The 20,175-nt window shown below is 32.2% G+C and overlaps 1 protein-coding gene across 2 annotated transcripts in view; it reads left to right on the top strand.

The window, feature by feature from the left end:
• Positions 1-20,175, top strand: part of LOC145248818 (glucose-6-phosphate exchanger SLC37A2-like) — a 164,116-nt gene that overhangs the window by 84,843 nt on the left and 59,098 nt on the right. For both annotated transcript variants that reach the window (XM_080110509.1, XM_080110508.1), the window contains exons 9-10: positions 725-757; positions 19,109-19,198. In XM_080110509.1, the coding sequence (XP_079966635.1) occupies positions 725-757; positions 19,109-19,198 (123 nt within the window). The remainder of the gene's footprint in view (positions 1-724; positions 758-19,108; positions 19,199-20,175) is intronic.

Below are 20,175 nucleotides of genomic sequence, written 5' to 3'. Positions count from 1 at the left end.
TAAGCTATGTTGTCAGCTTGTGACTGTAGTATGTCCCAAAATGGAGTATTGTTGCCACATCTGGACAGGAGCTGCTTGGCACGACCTATCCTGCTTTGATAGTTCAAAACTGGCTTCAAAACCAAGTAGGTGATGCATTTTTTTCTTCCCTGCAGCCTCTTTTCCACAGAAGATATGTTGCATTAAAAATTAAAACAAAAATCCTTTATTTCAAATTATTTAATCAAGAAAAAATTCCATTCTTTACTTGATTACTAAATTTAAAGTGTTTTCGCAAATTACCTAACAATTTAATAAACAAAAATATAAAAACTGAATTTTTTTTTTCTTTAAAATACTATGGAAAAAAATAGCTTTTTAAACTAAATCCAGTAAAAAAAATGGCATTTTTACTTAAATAATTCAAAATAAGAAAAATGATTTTTGTTTTAATTTTCTGTTTTTATTGTGCAATAATTTCTATCAGTTTGAAATATGTTAAAAATTTGAATAAAATCATTGTTAATGACCGTTTTGGTAGAAAAAAAAAATTGTCCACTGATGTCAGCTCGCTGCTACGAATTTAGAATAGAGGCATGTAAGCAAAATAAGAGAAAGTAGAAATTGGGGAGACATCTGCTACAGGAGACTTAGTTTTAAATATGTAAGTGCATTTGGGAATTATTTTAATAGCTTTGTCATATAGAAAAAATAACTTCTGAAACTTTTTTGTTTTTTTTTTCAGGAAGAAACAACTACTGAAGCAACTGAAAGTGAGGTATGAATTTTTGTTTTTTCTAAATTTTATGACAATACAAGTAGCAAATTATTTTTAACCATATGAGCAAAATTTATCTAATATATATAGAAAAGTAGGTTGGTTTCTTGAATCTTTAGGAGTAATACCTTTTTTCTTAAAAAAAGTCAATACTTTGATTCATTAGTATTTGGGAGAACGGATGTTCATGTTCTTAGCAACAAAAATTTTTTCTCAATTTAATTTAAAAACATAATTTATCTGTCATCACCAGATTTTTTTAAAATGGATGTCATGACATGGAGGACTAAAAACTGCCATCTGTAAAATTTTCTTCCTCTAAACCCAATAGTTTCAAATTAATAGGTTTATAAAGTTTAATAAGTGCAGGTGAAGCACTCTTTAATCTAAAGATGATATCTTAATAACAATACTGATCCCCTCCCCATTATCTCATTGTTGGAGAAGGCATCCGATCTATAAAAAATTTGCTCAGTTAAAGAAATAATGGCGAAGTTGTACAACCATCACCTCATGCGTAATTTGACTGATAGTTTTTTTAAACTTTTTCACTGGATTATTATTGATTGGACACTAATTAACCAGATTAAAGAAAAAAAATTTGAAAAAAAAATCATTATTTCAACATTGGAGAGGGGTGCTCACTTTTTAGTTACAACGTTCTGGTAAATTGGTCACTCATTTTTTTCTATCTTCTAAATACAAAAGTGGATTATTGTCCAAACACGGAAGTTAATAATTGCCATTTTTTTTTTTATTGCTCCTTTTTTTGTTTTTTATTCTTGCTTGCTTTTTCCATTGCGAACACGAGCTAATAAAGAAATCATAGTCAGGTAATCATTTCTGTAAGGTAAGATCGTTGAATACTGCTTCACATCCAGTTCTATATTTGTCTTCGGAACTGTCTGTGTATATGAGTACATCGTACTCCAGAAACCCAAGATGGGAATTAGTGAAGAAACTGAATGAAACACTGATAAACTCACCTTTCATAAAAACAAATACATTATTAAAAAAAAAACAAAAAAACACAAACTCACTTTTCATCAACCAAAAACTAAGTTAACAAAACAAAAAAGAACTCTGAACTTTATTTTCATAAAAACAAAAAATTCAAAAAAAGTAAAATAAAAATCGGTCAATTTTTACGATATGCCCCAGCGTATTATAAGAACCTCCCCATGTTTAAAACGGCTTTCGGAATAAACACCCTCCCTAACTTCGAAAGCCATTCTTAACATGGGGAGGTTGGGGGTGTTTATTCCGAAAGTAATTCTTAACAGGGGGGGGGGGTATAATACACTGAGGCACGTCGTAAAAATTGGCCAAAAAATCATTTTCATTCTATTTGTTTCTCAAAGAAAAAAAAAAAAATTTCTTGACTTCATGTTATTTTTACTTTCTATGGTTTTGATATTCCCGCGTTTTTATTGGTTACAAAATGGGGTAACCAATTTACCAGAGCGGTGTAACTAAAAAGTGAGCACCCCTTTCAAATGTCGAAATAATGATTTTTTTTTTCAAATTTTTGTTCATAATCTGGTTAATTAGTGTCCAATCAATAATAATCCAGTGAAAAAATTTCAAAAACCCTATCAGTATACAAATTACACATGTGGGTGATAGTTGTACAACTTCGCCCAAATAATTTCCGAAAAAGTCTGTTGCATTTCAGATTATGAGTTTGAATAATAAACTAGTCAGAGATAGCTTAGTTTGAAAGAAGTCAATTTCTAAAAGAACAAGCCGAGCATGTGGGATCCCCCTCCACGAGTGAATAAATCCATTCTGACAAAAATTTACTTTCACCATGACTAATGTTTGTGCAAAATTAAAAAAAAAAAAAAAAATTCAAGAAGTGCTTATTAAGAAACGTGCGAGCAAACGAACAGACAAATAATTTGGGGTAAATTTTACCCCTACTATGGCCCCTATGAGAGCAACCAGTTATCCTGGAAAATCCATTCTAGCAAAAATTTACTTTCACCATGACTAATGTTTGATGTTTTTTAAAAAGTCCACAGAGTGGTTATTGGGAAAAGTGCAAACAGACGAACGAGAGTGAATTACTAGGACAAATTCCTCCTTTAGCGGAGAACTAAAAAAAAAAAAATTCTGAATACAAACCAAAAGTATACTGTAAAAATGGAACAATGATGGCATTTTTTTTTTGAAAAAAAAAAGAGGTTTCTCTTGAAAATTATTAGACATTTTACCATTCCACAACAATATCATAATAAAATTAAATCACAAGCAACCAATCTTGCCTATAATTGGATCGTCAATCCTAAATACCAAAAACTTTTTAACCAAAAAAAAAAAAAGGGTCATAAAACCTTTTGCCTTCCGTATAAAACAACTGGTAGAAGACACAGGTATTTCAATCATCCATGATACTGCTCAGGCAAGCCTTCCACCCTGGCTATTAAAACAACCTATAGTTATCCTCAAACTAAACAAGCTTCCAAAAACTCATCTACTAACCTATCAAGAAAAACTCAATATACTGGAAAAATATCCAAACCATGTACACATATACATAGACAGCTCCAAAGACAAATATAGAACTGGATGTGAAGCAGTATTCAACGATTTTACCTTACAGAAACGATTACCTGACTATGATTCAATTTTTAGTGCTGAAGCTAAAGCCATAGACCTAGCTCTAGATTGAATTTCAGACCTTACCACTGATGAATTTATCATATTTTCAGACTTCCTCTCATTACTTGAATTTTTAGAAAAACAAAATTTAAATAATCTGCTAATCATCAACCTACTACAAAGAATAGATATTCTCTCTCAAAACAAAAATCAAATTCTGCTGAATACCCAGTCATTTTGAATTTCAAGGTAATGAAATAACTGACATGGCTGCCAAAAACTTTCTAAAACTTAATATAATTAATGAGAATTCCATACACAGATTACAAACCACTGATCAGTAATTTCATTATGAAAAAAATGGCTAGAAGATTGGAACATGTTTCAAAACAACAAACTCTTTGAAATTAAACGAATGGCTACCAGAATCCAGAAAGTTATGCAAGAAGGAAATAATTTTGTCCCATATTCGCATAGTATATGCACATAACCCACTCCTTCCTTCTGACAAATAAAGATCCTCCAGAATGCATGGCATTTCAATAACACTTTATAGTAAAGCACTTTCTTCTAAATTATGGCGATCTCACACATATCCGTCCAAATTTTTACAATGGCAACACCATAAAAGAACTATTTGGAAAAATAAATCCTAACAATATTATTATTTTTGAAAAAAAGTAAACCTAAATATAACTCAAATCCAATCTAACTTAAACCTATCTTTTAAAAATATTCTATATAATCTAACGAATAAGAAAAAAACTGACTTAATTCAACAAATGAGTAAAAAATACCTGACTTACATAAATTAATTTGAGAGAAAAAAAAATTGGCATTAAATAACCAAAACGGGTTGATATGCCATAAAATAAAAACAACCAACCAACCCACCAATCTTGCACCAGGAAAAATTATATGCAACCATCACTCAAAACTGTTCCATTGCTGATTTCAATTGAACTAGAAGGCCGATTTCCCAATTAAGATCCCTGAACCTTGGAATGAATTTCCAGGAGATGTAGTAATTGCACAAAACTATGCAGCAATTCAAGTCTAATTAGGCAATCAACTACTGTATCCTCTCCTATATAAATCTCTACCGCTATTTCTCTACAACTTGATCGTGCCTTTATTTATTGCTAAATTTGTGGAATTGAATTTCAAGATTACAGAAGCTAAGAGCATCAAAACACATTTGGATATGTCCTACTGTATTTTGATGCTCTTAATTATTTTTTAATCTAAGGCTTCATAAAAATTGAAACATTGTCTCCATTTTTCTACAGACTATCAAAAATTTTCAGACTTTCGGTTGGTGACAACTATAATAGTTGGTGCCTTCATTTTAACTCTGTTAGAATTAATGATAGTTAATCTTAATGATAGTATTAGTGTGAAAAACAAATGAGTAGAAAGAAATTAATGTAATTTTGTTGCTAAATTTTGATTTTTTTAAATATTTTTTTAAATTTTGTTAAATGTTGATTTTTTTTTTTTTTTTTTTTTTTAATTTTTCAATATTTTACAGGCTTATTTAAATATTTTCTGAATAATTAGTGAATTTAAAATTTTATTGTATAATGAAGTCTTAATTTAATCTTTCTTTTATTCACAAACTGTTTATGCTATAAGGAATCTGATTTGAATTTCGATCTGGTAAATATAATACAATTAAAAGGTTTAATTTGGTTATGTATAGTATTGGGCATTAGATTTTTATTGGTACTTTTTAAGGACATCTCTGGAAACATTTGGATTTTTTTTGTCCATTTTTTTTGTTTGCATTGACTTTTTCTTCATTTGATTGTTTCTTATTTTATCTTTCAGTTTTTTTTTGTTTTTTTTTTCATTCACTTTTCTTTTGATTCGTTTTTTTGATTCGCTTTTCTATTATGTAATTTTTAAAATTTGCGTTTCTTTTGCATAATTTTTTAAATTCACCTTTTGATTCATTTTTTTAATTTGCAATTCTTTGGGTACATTTTGTTTTTGTTTTTTAATTCACCATTTTTTTAGTACATTTTTTTAAAATCCGCCTTACTTTAGGTACATTTTTTTAATACGCCTTACTTTGGGTACATTTTTTTTTTATTCGCCTTTTTTGGGGTACATTTTTAAATTTGCTTTTCTTTAAGTACATTTTTTTAAAAATCGCCCTTTTGGTAATGCTTGCAGAAACTTCTGTCTGGTGTAAGAGTGATTAGTAAGTCATGAGGGAGCCTATAATAATTATTGTTGTTCATTGAAGACAGTGTAGACTATCAGGAAAATTCGCAACAAGAAAAAAAAAAGTAACATTTTTTTTATCAAAAGAGAAGTAGTCTGCCCCCTAAACCATGTCTCAGTTGCTGACAGGTGCAGTGGTGCATAGATTGTCATTATAAACCAAAAAAAAAATGTTTTAAATGCGATTGCATAAAAGTATGCATTAAAAAACAAAAAGAATCATCAAATGTGATCAAATAAAAAAAACATTAGGTTTGATCAAGTCAAATGATTAAATAGAAGCATTAAAAATACAACTAGATTTAGAGCCCAATTTATCTATATAATATTCTACGTGTTCGTTCCTTCCTTAGTCAATATGTTACATTTTGAAAAATGGCCAAATACATTTTTTGAAGGCCAAACTGCTTCAAAAAAAAAAAATAAATAATAAATGGTTAAATCTGCAAAATTTAGCCTTAAAAAGGCCAATTTAGCAACCCTGGACAAGAATGAGAGTGACCTCCCTTTGATGTAGCCTCGTTTTTGAATATCATAATATTATATGATCATTATTTTTGAATATCATATTGTATGATCATTAGTTTTGAATATCATAATATTATATGATCATTATTATAATGATGTGAGAAAGTATCTTGTAGTAATTTTGATGTGCATCAGTTTTTCACTGAAGAAATGATCCAGCGAAACAATACATAAAAAAAGGCAACATTCAAGAAAAAAAAAAAAAGTATATCGTCTTCCAAGATATGCTAGACTGAAGAAATAAATTAAAGATCATCTCTTACAATGTGATTTTATTATTTGTATTGAACTATGTAGCACAATATTACTTTCTGAGTATTTATTAGTACTTATTACTTTATCTCATTTGGGTCAGTTCTATATTTAAAATACAATATACACTATTTTCATAGAAATGTTAATAAACTCGTATTTGCTGTGTGTTATTGGTTTTTCTGTTCAAACTAATCTTTTGTGTTATCCAGAAAAATATTGGTTTTATTAAAATATATTTGTTTATTAAATATATTTTTCATTCCATGGAGTTTACACAGGTCCTGATAGTTTATTAAATATATTTTTCATTCCATGGAGTTTACACAGGTCCTGATAGTTTATTAAATATATTTTTCATTCCATGGAGTTTACACAGGTCCTGATAGTTTATTAAATATATTTTTCATTCCATGGAGTTTACACTGGTCCTGATAGTTTATTATATATATTTTTCATTCCATGGAGTTTACACAGGTCCTGATAGTTTATTATTGGCGTTGTTTTATAATTTATCACTGTGCAAAGGGAGACAACTTTTGTTTACTAAAAGATTCGTTCATTTTTTCATCTCATAATTTAGGATGCGATATTTTGTATTAAATCAAAACATTAAAAAAAGAAAGCTGCGACAAATTTTTTTTTTAACGTAACAAAGTTGATAACATTAATAATACAAAATGTAGTCTTTACATAACTATTAAGAGAATCGTTTTTGTTTTCATATCGTAATTTACGATGCTAAAATCAACGAACAAATATTTGCATTAGATGAAAACATTTAAAAATAAAGCTGCGGCAAATTTTTTTTTTTTAATTAAAAACTAAATGTTAGGGTATGGTTTTTCAAAAATTAGTCTTTAACCTTTAAAAATACAAAGGATGAAACTTTTAAAGATTTGGCAACTTTTTTTTTTTTTTTTAATGTAACAATGAAAATGCAATGGTAGTTGTAGAGCAATGTATATATCTATAAAAGTGAAATTGTTTGTCTGTCTCTGTGTGTACATTTCTCTACCAAACTACTGTCAATTTTCAGTCTACAGACTCGAGATTTGACATAAGGGGTATTGAGATTTGGGGAAATCTTTTTATTTAATCGGTTTTCGGCCAGAAAATTGGCTGTCAAGAGTTTAAAGTTTAATGGTTTGACCTTTGAAAACTCTACCAAACTCTTCCGCCAACTTTAGGTCTAAACACTTGAAATTTTAGATGTAAGTTGGACATGGATCAAACTTTTTAATTTTATTTGAGCCCAAAACAAATGTTATGGGGTCAAAATTAGGGACAAAATTAAAAAAAAATTTGACCTCTGCAGTCTTTACCAAATTACTCAGCCAATTTTTAGTCTAAACATTTGAAATTTTACATGAAATGTATTCAGACATAGAGCAAGCTTTTTAATCGGTTTTTGGCCGAAAATTTGGCTGCCTAGGGGATAAAGTTCAAAAGATTTGACTTTTGCAGTCTCTAGCAAACTCTAGTCAATTTTTGGTCTAAACATTTGAAATTTTACATGAAGGATATTCAGACATGCAGCAAGCCTTTTAATCAGCTTTTGGGCAAAAATTCGGCTTCCAAGAGGTCAAAGTTGAAAGAGTTGACCTTTGCAAACTCTACCGAACTCCTCTGCCAATTTTGGGTTTAAACACTTGAAATTTTTGATGTAATTTACGTGGAAATGAGTCAAACTTTTTAATATATATATATATATATATATATATATATATATATATATATATATATACATATGCACATAGTTATGAACAGTACATAGGGCCCGAGCAAGGCCGAGCTGAACTGCTAGTTGTAAACAAAGTTGATAACATTAATAATACAAAATAAAGTCTTCACACAATTATTAAGAGAAAGCCAATGAACCAACAGTATTTTCATTAGATGAAAACATTTAAAAAAGAAGCTGTGGCTTGTTTTATTAAAAAGTTTTGTTTGAAAAAAATTATAATTTCCTATTGTCACATTTAATCTCTAAGTCGTAAAAAATGTAGAAAAAAGTTGTAAAAACTACATTTTGTATTATTAATGCTATCAACTTTGTTTACAATTCCTCTACAACTATTGTTGCATTTTCATTTTTTGTAATGTTAAAAACTAGATGTTGGTGTTATTAACATAAGTTTTGTTACTGTAAAAAAATAGTTAAAGAGTTTCCTTCTTCATATTTTTAAAGGTTAAAGACTAATTTTTGAAAAACATTACCATAACATTTACTTTTTAATTTAAAAAAAAAAAAAAAAGGGTGACGCAGCTTTATTTTTAAATGTTTCATCTTATGCAAATATCGTTTGTTCATTGATTTTTAGCATTATAAATTATAATATGAAAACAAAAACGATTCTCTTAATAGTCGTGTAAAAAAACTGTATTTTGTATTATTAATGTTATAAACTTTGTTACATTAAAAAAAAATCATTGAAACTTTCTTTTTTTAATGTTTTGATTTAATAAAAAATATTGTCGTAAATTATGAGATGAAATACTGAACGAATCTTTTAGTAAACGAGAGTTGTCTCCCTCTACACGGTGACAACCTGTAAAACAGCGCCTTATTAATCTTCAGGCATGGAAGAGAATTGACAAGCTAACTTTACTAGAGGCTAATAAAATTATTTGTGATAAATAATTTGGGTAATTTACTAGGCATAGATTGGATGGAGAAGTTTCAACTGTGGTATTTACTGATAAATTCTTTTTGCCAGAAGATAAAAACTAAAGATTCTAGGGATAAATTTAAAAAAACAGAAAAAGAGTTTTACACAAGTTTTTTTTTTCTTCTAGTAGAGTTGGTAGATGCAACAAATTGTTGTAAAATTTGAATTGAAACTGGCTATGCAACCAATTTTCAAAAAGAATCAAGATGTACTGTTCACGTAAGAAGACAAATCAATTTAGAATTTGATATGATCGAGAAAATGGGAGTGCTATCAAGAGTTGAATATAGTGAATGGGCTATAGAAACATGTCAAACTATTTCAGCCTTGCTTGCACATGCAGACACAATACACAACACTCAAGTTTGAGACATATATAGTTATTGCCCCTTATTTCTAGAGTTGCATGTTTAAACCAATAAGTGGCGATATCAACTTCCTTTTCTCTTACTATCTCTTTCTCTTTTCACCTGGACGCCATTTTGTATGGACATGTGGAGATTTCTCTCCTTTTTTTTTTTTTCTTATAAACATGTCTTGTACCAGTCACATGTAATAAATTCACACGGTTTATAAGTTACATATTTTTGTGAGTGTTGTCCCTTTGTAATTCGTCCATGGCGTTTATCCTTCTTGATGTGACAGACAGCATTTAAAATCCATAACAGGGGTTTGCCAACAGTATACATAAAGAAAATGTCTGAAGATTCTGGCTTCCGAACCTAAAATGCACCAAACATTGATGTTATTGTTTTGTTTTTTTTCCTTTCCCATTGCAAAAGTTAAGATTCTGCAAAGCCAAAAACAAAAACTCGCCCTGTCTGTGGCGCATTAGAATGCAGAGGGTAAAAAGTTCCTCAATGGGGCAACCCGTAATGCGTAAGGATGGGATCGTGATGATTGAGCAAATTGTGTTCAAAGTCCTATTAGGGCATGAGATGCAACATTCCACTTTGGTCCTCATTTGGACTAAGATGGGCGGGTTAGGGTTAGGCTCAATCCAATTAATCGATTGGTCATGACTAGTATTAAATCAGACAAAACACAACAATAAAATATGCCCCCTCAACATAAATACCCTCGACAAACCAGACAAGCAGCTAAATCCCACCCCACACAGTAGAGATCTCTAGATGTAAGAGAGCTTTCTACTCCAGTAGTTTCTTCCCCCAGAACCACTAAACTTTGGAATTCCATTCTAGATTCCTGCTTCCCAAACTCTACTGACATGCAGAAGTTCAAGTGTAACGTGAACCGACATCTTGCTGCCCAACTCCCTACATAGTACTCCAGTAGCTTATGTCCCTGATAGTAGCCCTTATACCAAAGTGGCAATGTGTCTTGTATGGGGGGAAAATGTAATATTAAAAAAAAAAAAAAATGCTCACGACCCTGCATTAGACAATAAACTGATTTAGTAAGCAGAGGTTGGAGAGTTAATCAACTTGCTGACGAATGGATAAAACACAGCTGGAAAACTAACATCTTTTCTAGAAATAAGGCCATTAGAAAATACGAAGGAAACACGGGTGCTTGAGTCCATCAGTAGGATGAATATACTTGTATCCTTGTTGCATTGGAGTGAATGGGTTCCTCCTGACACTTCCCACACAGGGCTCAGAGGTGAGTAGGGTGCAGGAGAAATGAAAAATCCAAAATATGTAAATGTCAGATAAAAAGCCTTAAAAAAGAAACCATTGTGAAGTTTCAGATAAATCTAGTTCAGATTCAGAAACAGAATCACAAAACCGAAATTTAAATCAAAATCTTCCTTATTTTATAATTATAGAAGCGACCGAAGGAGAACCGATAACAAAAGTGTCTCCCTTCTAAATAGAGAAAATATTCTCAAACATCAAACCTAAAATGGCCAAGAAACTAAATTATAGCACACTACTAATGGAAGTAGAAAACCAAAAACGTAATGCAAATCTTTAAATGGAGACTTTTTAACAACCAAAAAGTAAAAAATCTACCCCCACAAAACGCTGAATACTAGTAAAGGAGTGATCAGGAGTTCAAAATTATCGTTGTGCTCCTTGGAAAAAACCAAAACTAACTTGAAAAATCAAAATGTTATCGACGTAAAAAGAATCCAAATTAAAAGATATGGTGAAACTATCGATACAAACCCCGACATCTTAACTTTTAACACCCACCAAATCCCAAGCAACATCACAATAGGCTATGAAAAAATAAACATCAAACCATACGTACCAAACCCCCTCAGATGCTACAACTGCCAAAGGTACAGACACCATCAAGACTGTTTCATACACTCTACAGTATGCATGAGGTGTGGAGAAAACAAGACCCATACAGATTGCTAAAAAGAGACCAAAAAGGCCATAGTACAAACTCAAAAGAATGCGACAAATGGAAGAAAGAAAAATAAATTACTAAAATAAAATATACTAAAAATATAACCTTCCAAGAAGCTCGTAACTTAACTGAAAATACAAGATACTCTGAAAAAAAACAAATAAAAAAAAAAAAAAAAAAAACATACAGCATACCCCCGGACCAAGTAACCAAACAATAAATGCAAATTCATCAAACCTCAAACCTGAAGATATTATGAAGTTACTCCATGAAATAAGGGAAATAATGAAAGAGTTTAAAAAAACTATAAAATTAACCAACATTGAAAATAAAGATTACAAAACTGAACAAAACTTCTAAACCAAAACTCAATTCAAAACTCATAAAAGCCCAAAGTGCTACAACATCTATAGAAACAACCCTCTCACCGAAGAAAAAAAAAAAATCGCCCATGAAGGAAAAGGAAACAAGTCACTAACCAACAAAGAAGTTTAAACCAAAATAAACAGATCACGCTCAACTTCCAGACCAAGAGATTCAATCCAAAATAGATTTGAGGAAATAGACATGGAAGATTCAAGATCATACCTCAATAACTAACAAAAGTTAAAAATAAATACATAAAATCAAACCATAACCCAAAAAATCCTCCAATGGAACTGCCGGGTCCTAAAACCTAACATAAATGACCTATTACTTAACAAACCATCAATCAATGCTTACAGTTATATCTTATAGGATTAGTGAATCTCTCGACAGAGACAATCTTTCTAGGGCAATTGCTCTTGACATATCAAAGGCCTTTGATAGGGTATGGCATAAAGGTTTACTTCACAAGATCTCCAGCTATGGTATAGCTGGAAATGTCTTCTCAATTATTAAATCATTTCTTTCTGATTGGTTATAAGAGTAGTAGTTAATGGGCAAAAATCAGAAGCTCACAGTATTAATGCTGGTGTTCTCCAGGGGTCCATCCTGGGCCCACCTCTTTTCCTGATCTACATTAATGATTTTCCAAATCGCATCCTTACATCATTTGTAGACATTTTTGCTGATGATACTACCATCTATGGTAGCACATCTAAGGCAGTAAACGACCAAGTTCTCTCCGATTCTCTCTCCTCTGATCTTGATCATGTTGTACAATGGGGAAAGGAGTGGCTGTTTACTTTTAATGCATCTAGAACCAAGCTTCTATCTTTACATCATCAATGTTCTGATCCCCATCTGGCATCAATTGAAATGAATGGCTCTTGTCTTGGGGAGGCCTCAAGTTTTGACAAGCTTCTTGGCTTGACCTTTACTCCTGATCTTAAATGAACACGTACATCAAATCTGTTGCCAAGGCCACTGGAAAAATGGTGGGATCCTTCTATCGATCCAGTAGATATCTCACTGCTGATACAATTCTCTATCTATATAAGAGCCAGGTACCTCCAAGGATGGAATACTGTTGCCACATCTGAGCAAAGCTGCTAGAAAGGACTTGTCCTGCCTTGATAGAGTTCAAAATAGACTTCGTAGCCTCGTAGGAGATGTCCTTTTCTCTTTGCTGCAACCTCTATCTCACAGAAGAGATGTTGCGAGTTTGTCTCTGCTTTATCGCTTTATCGTTATTTTCATGAAAAGTGTTCGACTGAGCTTCAATCTATGGTCCTCCCTCGCCAAACTTTTACAAGGAACACTCGTCTAGGTGAAAACACTATTAATAATTTCCCCCACTCTTTATCTGTGCCTAAACCTAAACGTAGATTCCATGAAAAAAGCTTCTTTCTTAGAACTGCATTCCTGTGGAATTGTCTTCCGTTTTCCTGCTTTCCAGCTGACTACAATATTGTTGTCTTCAAGTCCAACGTAAACAAGTTCTTGATGAGCGATTCCACTTAACAAATTTACTGAATTTCCATTATTAACGATTTCTTTATTGTCCAACTGACTACTGTACACTCTTAACTCTTATCCTTGAGTGGTCTCTGGGCCTTAGTAAGTGGTTATGCCTCTGTAAAAAAAAAAAAACAGCCATCATGTTTCCAAGAAACCTTTTTAAAAGCTGAAGATAAAATGAATATAAAAAACTACAAACAATACAATCACATCCACAATACCCAACAGAGGGCCTCTGGAGTAGTATCTATTTTTATTAGATATGATATCCCACAAAGCAAAATAGATCTAAAAACTATTATTCAAACCATTGCTATACTATACAGAACTATAAATATCTGCACTATCTACATCCCACACCAGGATCTGATAAATGGAACGGAGCTGAACAAAATAATCAGTTACCCAAATCCTTCTTACTGTTAGGTGACTTTAATAGTTGCAACGCTATATGAAGATCTGCATACTTGGAAAAGAAAGGAAAAAATCTTGAAAAATTATTAACAACAATAATTTGTACATATTAAAAAATAAATCCAACACATCCCTTCATCTCGCTTCATGCACCTACTCAGTACTAGATCTATCATTGTGTAACCCCACTATCTTGATGGACTACAACTGGAAGGGTCTAGAAGATTCATGGGGTAGCAGCCATTTCCAAGTGGCTTTAATAAATCTGAAAGAAACAAAAAAACCATCTCCCCCAATAGAAAATAAAAAAAAAAGCAAATTGGGAGGAATATAAAAAAAAATATCCGACAAAAACTACACAGCCCACTTGGGAACGTTGATCATGCAGTGATAATGTTTGAAATTGCCCTAAACTCTAGAGCCAAAACTGAAGAGCCATTGCTCAAAACAAGATATTATAAAAAGACTGACTGGGAATCCATCAGGGATCTCATCAGAGATGCCCCATGGCGAAATATCTTTCTCTCTTCCTGCTGAACAGTGCGCAAATGAGACCACTGAATGGTTCAAAACAGCAATTGAAGCACATGTTCCCACGGCGGAAATTTTATAGCAAGCCCTACTCTCCCCAATGGTTTACTTCTACTTGTGCAGCTGCCATTGCGCAAAGGCAGCATGCGTACTGCAAATTTAACCGACATAAGTCCAGTTCAAACAGACAGAAGTATATACAAGCCAGAAGTAACTGTAAGAAACAAATAGCGACAGCTAAGAGAGAATTTACTGAAACTACCAAAAAATGCATCGAAGCACAGAAATTAGGAACCCATGATTTCTGGAAAAACAGTGTAGTAATCAACAATTCCCTCACTATCCAACAATCATGAAGTTGTTTGCTCAGCAACCAAAAAGGCTTGCCAGTCGGTATAATCCAACTCCACATTGGACCCTGCTGACAACCCACTCCCTGACTTTCTTTTGCGAACAGATGCCACACTAGACGATCTGAAAATCACCCCTTCTCAAGTGCATGGTATCATAAAAAATCTTGACACTTCAAAAGCATGTGGACCTGATCTCATCCCGGCTGTGCTATTAAAAATGTGCTCCGCCGAAGTAGCTCCAGTTCTCTCCAAATTTTACAACAAATGCCTTAATGAATCTTGCTTTCCTGACTGCTCGAAAACTGCTTCTGCGATACCAGTTTTCAAGAATTCTGCCGAAAGAACTGACCCAGTAAATTATCGCCCCATTAGCTTCCTCCCACTTTTCACCAAAATATTCAAGTCCATAATTAACCAAGCTCTAGTCCATCACCTTACAGACGCTAAACTTCTGACCAACCAACAATATGGATTTAGGCAAGCCCGTTCCACAGCAGACATTCTAACTGTAATGTCTGAGCATATATACATTCACTGGACAAAGCAGGGGAGGATAAAGTGGTAGCTCTAGATATATCTAAAGCTTTTGACAGGGTATGGCATGAAGGTCTTCTCAGGAAAATCAGATCATACGGTATCATTGGACGAATACTTAACATAATTAAATCCTTCTTAGATAAGAGAAAAATCCAGGTTGTCCTCGATGGTCGTACATCTAAACAATATGATATAAATGCAGGAGTGCCTCAAGGGTCTATCCTTGGACCTCTATTATTCCTAATATTCATAAATGACCTCCCTGACAAAATTGTCTCTGCGATGGGTATATATGCTGATGACACCACACTCTATAACAGACACAACAGGAAAACAAATAAACACATATCTAAATAAATGGCAGAAACATTAGAGGACGACCTCCAATCTGTAGTGGAATGGAGACAAAAATGGATGGTCACATTCAATGCTGCCAGGACTAAACTTGTTTCTTTCAATAATTACAAGAAACCTTCTCTACCACCAATAGCAATGACCAAAGACTCCTTATCTGAAAGTACATCTTTTAAACTCCTCGGCCTAATGTTCACAGGAAACATGAGTTGGAACAATTACATTGAGAGCATTGTCAGGACCGCTGCGAAGAAGGTAGGTTCTCCCTACCGTGCTAGAAAGCTACTAACGCCCGAAAGTATCCTGTACCTCTATAAGGCCACCATTCGCCCATGTATGGAGTATTGTTGTTATATTTGGGCTGGTGCACCTGTTACTTGTGTCTCGCTCCTAGACAAGGTTCAACAGAGAGTCGCCAACCTGATAGGTCCTGAACTGTCATCTAAGCTTCAGCCTCTGTCCCATCGACGAAATGTTGCATCCCTCTGCCTGTTCTACAAGTACTTTAATGGTGAATGCTCCGATGAACTGTACCCCCTCAACGTAAATACCCCCGACAAACCCGACAAGCAGCTAAATCCCACCCCTTCACAGTAGAGATCTCTAGATGTAAGAGAGCCTTCTACTCCAGTAGTTTCTTCCCCAGAACCGCTAGACTTTGGAATTCCCTTCTGGGTACCTGCTTCCCCAACTATACTGACATGCAGAAGTTCAAGTGTAACGTGAATTGACATCTTGCTGCCCAACTTCCTGCATAGTACCCCTGTAGCTTATGTCCCTACATCAAAGTGGCAATGTTCCTTGTTTGGGGTGTGAAAATGTAATTATATAAAAAAAATAAATAAATAAATCTATAGAATACTTTTCTAAAACATTGCTAACCATTGCACATGAATGTATACCGGAAAGTAGCAGAACTAACTAGTTTAATGAGGAATGCCAAAAAGCAATTCGCCTACGTGAAGCTGTGTTACTAAAATTCAAATCGCAACCAACGAAGTACAATCTAAACCTTTTTAAATAAAAAAAGACTATTGCGCGTAAAGTTTGGCAGCCAAAAATTCCATAAAACTCCAAATAAACGACATAATGGTCCCATATACGGCCTACAAATCTTCAATAAAAAATTTTATTACAAGAAGTAGTTTTATCACGTATGCAGATAGGATACACTTCTACATACTAAAAAGTGAAGAACCCCCCAAATGTGTACCGTGTCACAAACCTTATATGGTGAAACACTTTTTACTTGACTGCCATGACCTCACACAAATTCATCAACAGTAATACAAGGACATAAACGTAAAAGAACTCTTCAAAAAAGAAAACCCTAAAACCATTCTACATTTCCTAAAAAGAGCAAATCTTTACCATAAAATATAAATACCATCAAATAGCAAACTATACCAAAACATTACTGAAATATACCCAGCGAAAATCAACTTTGAAAGCATCTAAAAATTTAAATGCTATATACAGCATTAAATGAACCAAAGAAGGTCGATGTGGGGGTTAAACAAACAAACAAAAACTACAATTTGCCTCTACAAAACAAACCAAACCAAACTCCATGAATAAACATTTTAAGATATAAAGAATTTAAGCATAAAATCTAAAATTATTGGATTTATCATTAAATAACACAAAAAGAGTTTACATGCTGTTTAACAAAACAATCAAACAACGAAATCATGAAGAATAAAGAGACTTTTTGATGAGATTGAACCAGGCAATGAGACAAGGCTCTACATTGAGAGTGAAATAGTCGCATTTGCGAGTGATTTTTCAAAGTGACGACTAGAAATAATGAAATGCTTATGTTTTCACTGACAATCTTCCAAAGCTCACTACTAAGTGAAAAATATCTTTTCAACTGCCTTTTTTTTTTTTTTAATAAAATGAACAAAGTTAAATTATTTAAACAATAAAAGTTTAATAGAACAATATACACTTTTTTTTTTATTAACGGAGGCTGTTTAAAAAACATCTGAAAAAATTAAAATGTTAATACCTTCAAGTATCGACATAAAATTTGTTGTATATTTAGAATTACACTTATTAAAAAAAAAAAAATACAGAAAGATGTTGATGTACATTCTCATCACAGAATGAAGATGTCATATTCTAAAAATCTTGTGGGTTTGGCTTGTAACTTTTCTATTTGGCTGGTAAACGAAAATATTTAGTTGTCAAAGGTCTACTAAAGATAAATTTGTCCATAGAGCCCTGTGAGAGCTTACCATTATCCATTGTCTAGTCTAAAAAAAAATATTTGCAAAGCTAAATGGCGATAAGTTTTTATTTTATTTTTTAAGTGGATTTAAACAATGTATATTTGTTGATTCTGATGGACGAAGAATGATCGAATGTATTGTGTTTAAATGCACATAAAGGGTTATACAAATTTCAGAGACTATTATTTGGGGTAAAGTTAGCACCAGTCATATTTCAGCAGGTAATACATTACTGAACAGGCTATAGTTTGTAATCACATATCTGGACGATATCTTAATTAGTAAAACTACAAAAGAATATAAAGTGTATGTACATAAAAGAATTCAACATTACAGATATGGGGAATCATTCTTGTCTGTCTTTGTGTAGAACGGTCTCTGCCAAACTACTCTGTCAATTTTTGGTCAACAGACTTGAAACTTGATATTTAGGAAATTCAGACCTGTGAAACAAATTTGATTTGTTTTTTAGCCAGAAAAATAGCTGCTAAGGGATCAAAATTGAAAAAATTAGAATTTGGGAGGTGTAAGTCAACTAAACATGTTACTTCTATGCATGTGCAAATGTACATTTAACTATGTTAATTTCTTAAGTTTTGATATGCATATGGACTTCGATCAGATGGTAACGAATAATACCAAAGAGCTATGTTTAGGTTTTGCTTCTAGCTGATGACACTCAACCATGTTTTTTAACTTTTGAAATAAATGCATAAATTAAAATATCATATTTAACCATATTTTATGACCGGCCACATATATATATATGCGTATGGAAATAAGTTTCTTCTTTTATTTATGAAGCTCCATGTAATTACAGAGCATATAACAATTAAATGACAAAAAGTCTATATTCCAAATTTCAAGATGTTGGTAATCTTACAATTTATTCCTTTAAGTATGTTGACATGCACAATTCTTGACAGCGCCTTTTTTGTAGCATAAAATCATTCATGTAATTATTATGCCAATTATTGAATTTATTTCGCCCTTAACTCATCAGAAGAAAAAGCACTGATCAATTTTAAAAGAAAATAAATGCATATGGGCATGACTGCAAAATTTGAAAATTGGGAGAGAAGTTTCAATTACCTTTTTTTCCTTTTATTACGCCAACAAGATGGTTAACATCTTGAAATTTGGAGTATGGACTTTTATTTGTTATATATAACAGAAGGCCAGAACAACATTGGTACTGCTGGTTTCAAATCCTTACAAAGCGGACCTATAACCCACAGTATCAATGGTGTTCTGATTTTCTGTAATACATATATAAATATATATTATACTCTTATTTTTGAATTTTCCTGATAATTGAGCACTCTGCTGGTGTTCTTTTCAAATAATCTTGCATAGAAATATATTTTTTTATATTTTGAGTTCAATTCCACGAAAAGAAAATTGTGGTTAATGATTTTTATAAATGTATAATTTCAGCCTCTGTTAAGATCTGAATCAGTCAGTGGAGAATCAGAAAATCAAGAAAACAAACATGCTATATCTTTTTGGGGTGCATTAAAAATACCCGTAAGTACGTTTTTATGTTTGTCTTTTTTTTTCTTTTTTTTTTCTCTTTCTTTATTTTTCTTGTTTTCTTTATTTTTTGTACGTAATATTTGAAACATAATGGACAACATTAGAGTAAAAGTTTAGAATTGACTTATCTAAGTAAACAAAAAAGGTACTTGTCTAGAATTCCCCCATAAAAAATAAAATAAAGAAAAGTCTTTATGATATGCGTAACTGCGACAAACAAAAGATATTCTACACCAAAAATGATGTAAATTGATCAATTAGTTTTATTTTTATAAAGAAAATCACTTTTAAGCGAATTTGAATTTTTTCCAATGCCCCACTCCCAACCTTAAAAATGGCTTTCTAAAATCTTCCAGAAAAATTTAATTATTTGGAATTACCTCCCTTGTTCTACAAAAATGGTGTTGAGAAATTGTCGCTAGTCATTTAACCATAAAATTTGATTTTCTTTTTCTATATAAATAAAACAGATGTATGTAGGTGTGTGTCTCTGTAAATATTTAACCAATAGAGTTTTAAACTTCTGATCGCATAACACTGAAATTAACAATAGTAATCATTAGGGCTGTGACAACAGAATATTCTTTTCATTCTTTTGACTCTCGGGTATATATCCAACACAGTTAGACACACTTAATCAACTGAAAACCACATCTGTCTATATAAAAACATAAGGTATTAGCAGGTACTCGGTCAAAACAATGAAAAGAATATGCTGTTGTCACAGCCCTAGTAATTATACTCTAAGGATCGTTTATAATGAGTAAAATCTTAGGATGGATAACTCCTACAGACATATATCGGCAAATGAAAATGCAAAATGTTCATTTCAACTTGCTGACATATTTCTATTTTTTTCTGCACATGTCCAAATTCAATCCGTTTCTTCAAGTCGTTTAATATTAAATCTTTCTTACTTATCTCTTGGTAGCTACATCGGTAGGACATGCGGCTGGAACACTAAATGG

The sequence above is a fragment of the Euprymna scolopes genome, chromosome 27 (assembly GCF_053919585.1).
Source record: "Euprymna scolopes isolate OS-2025 chromosome 27, ASM5391958v1, whole genome shotgun sequence".
In the NCBI taxonomy this organism is placed as follows: Eukaryota; Metazoa; Mollusca; class Cephalopoda; order Sepiida; family Sepiolidae; genus Euprymna; species Euprymna scolopes.
This window is presented reverse-complemented; position numbering and strand designations above follow the sequence as displayed.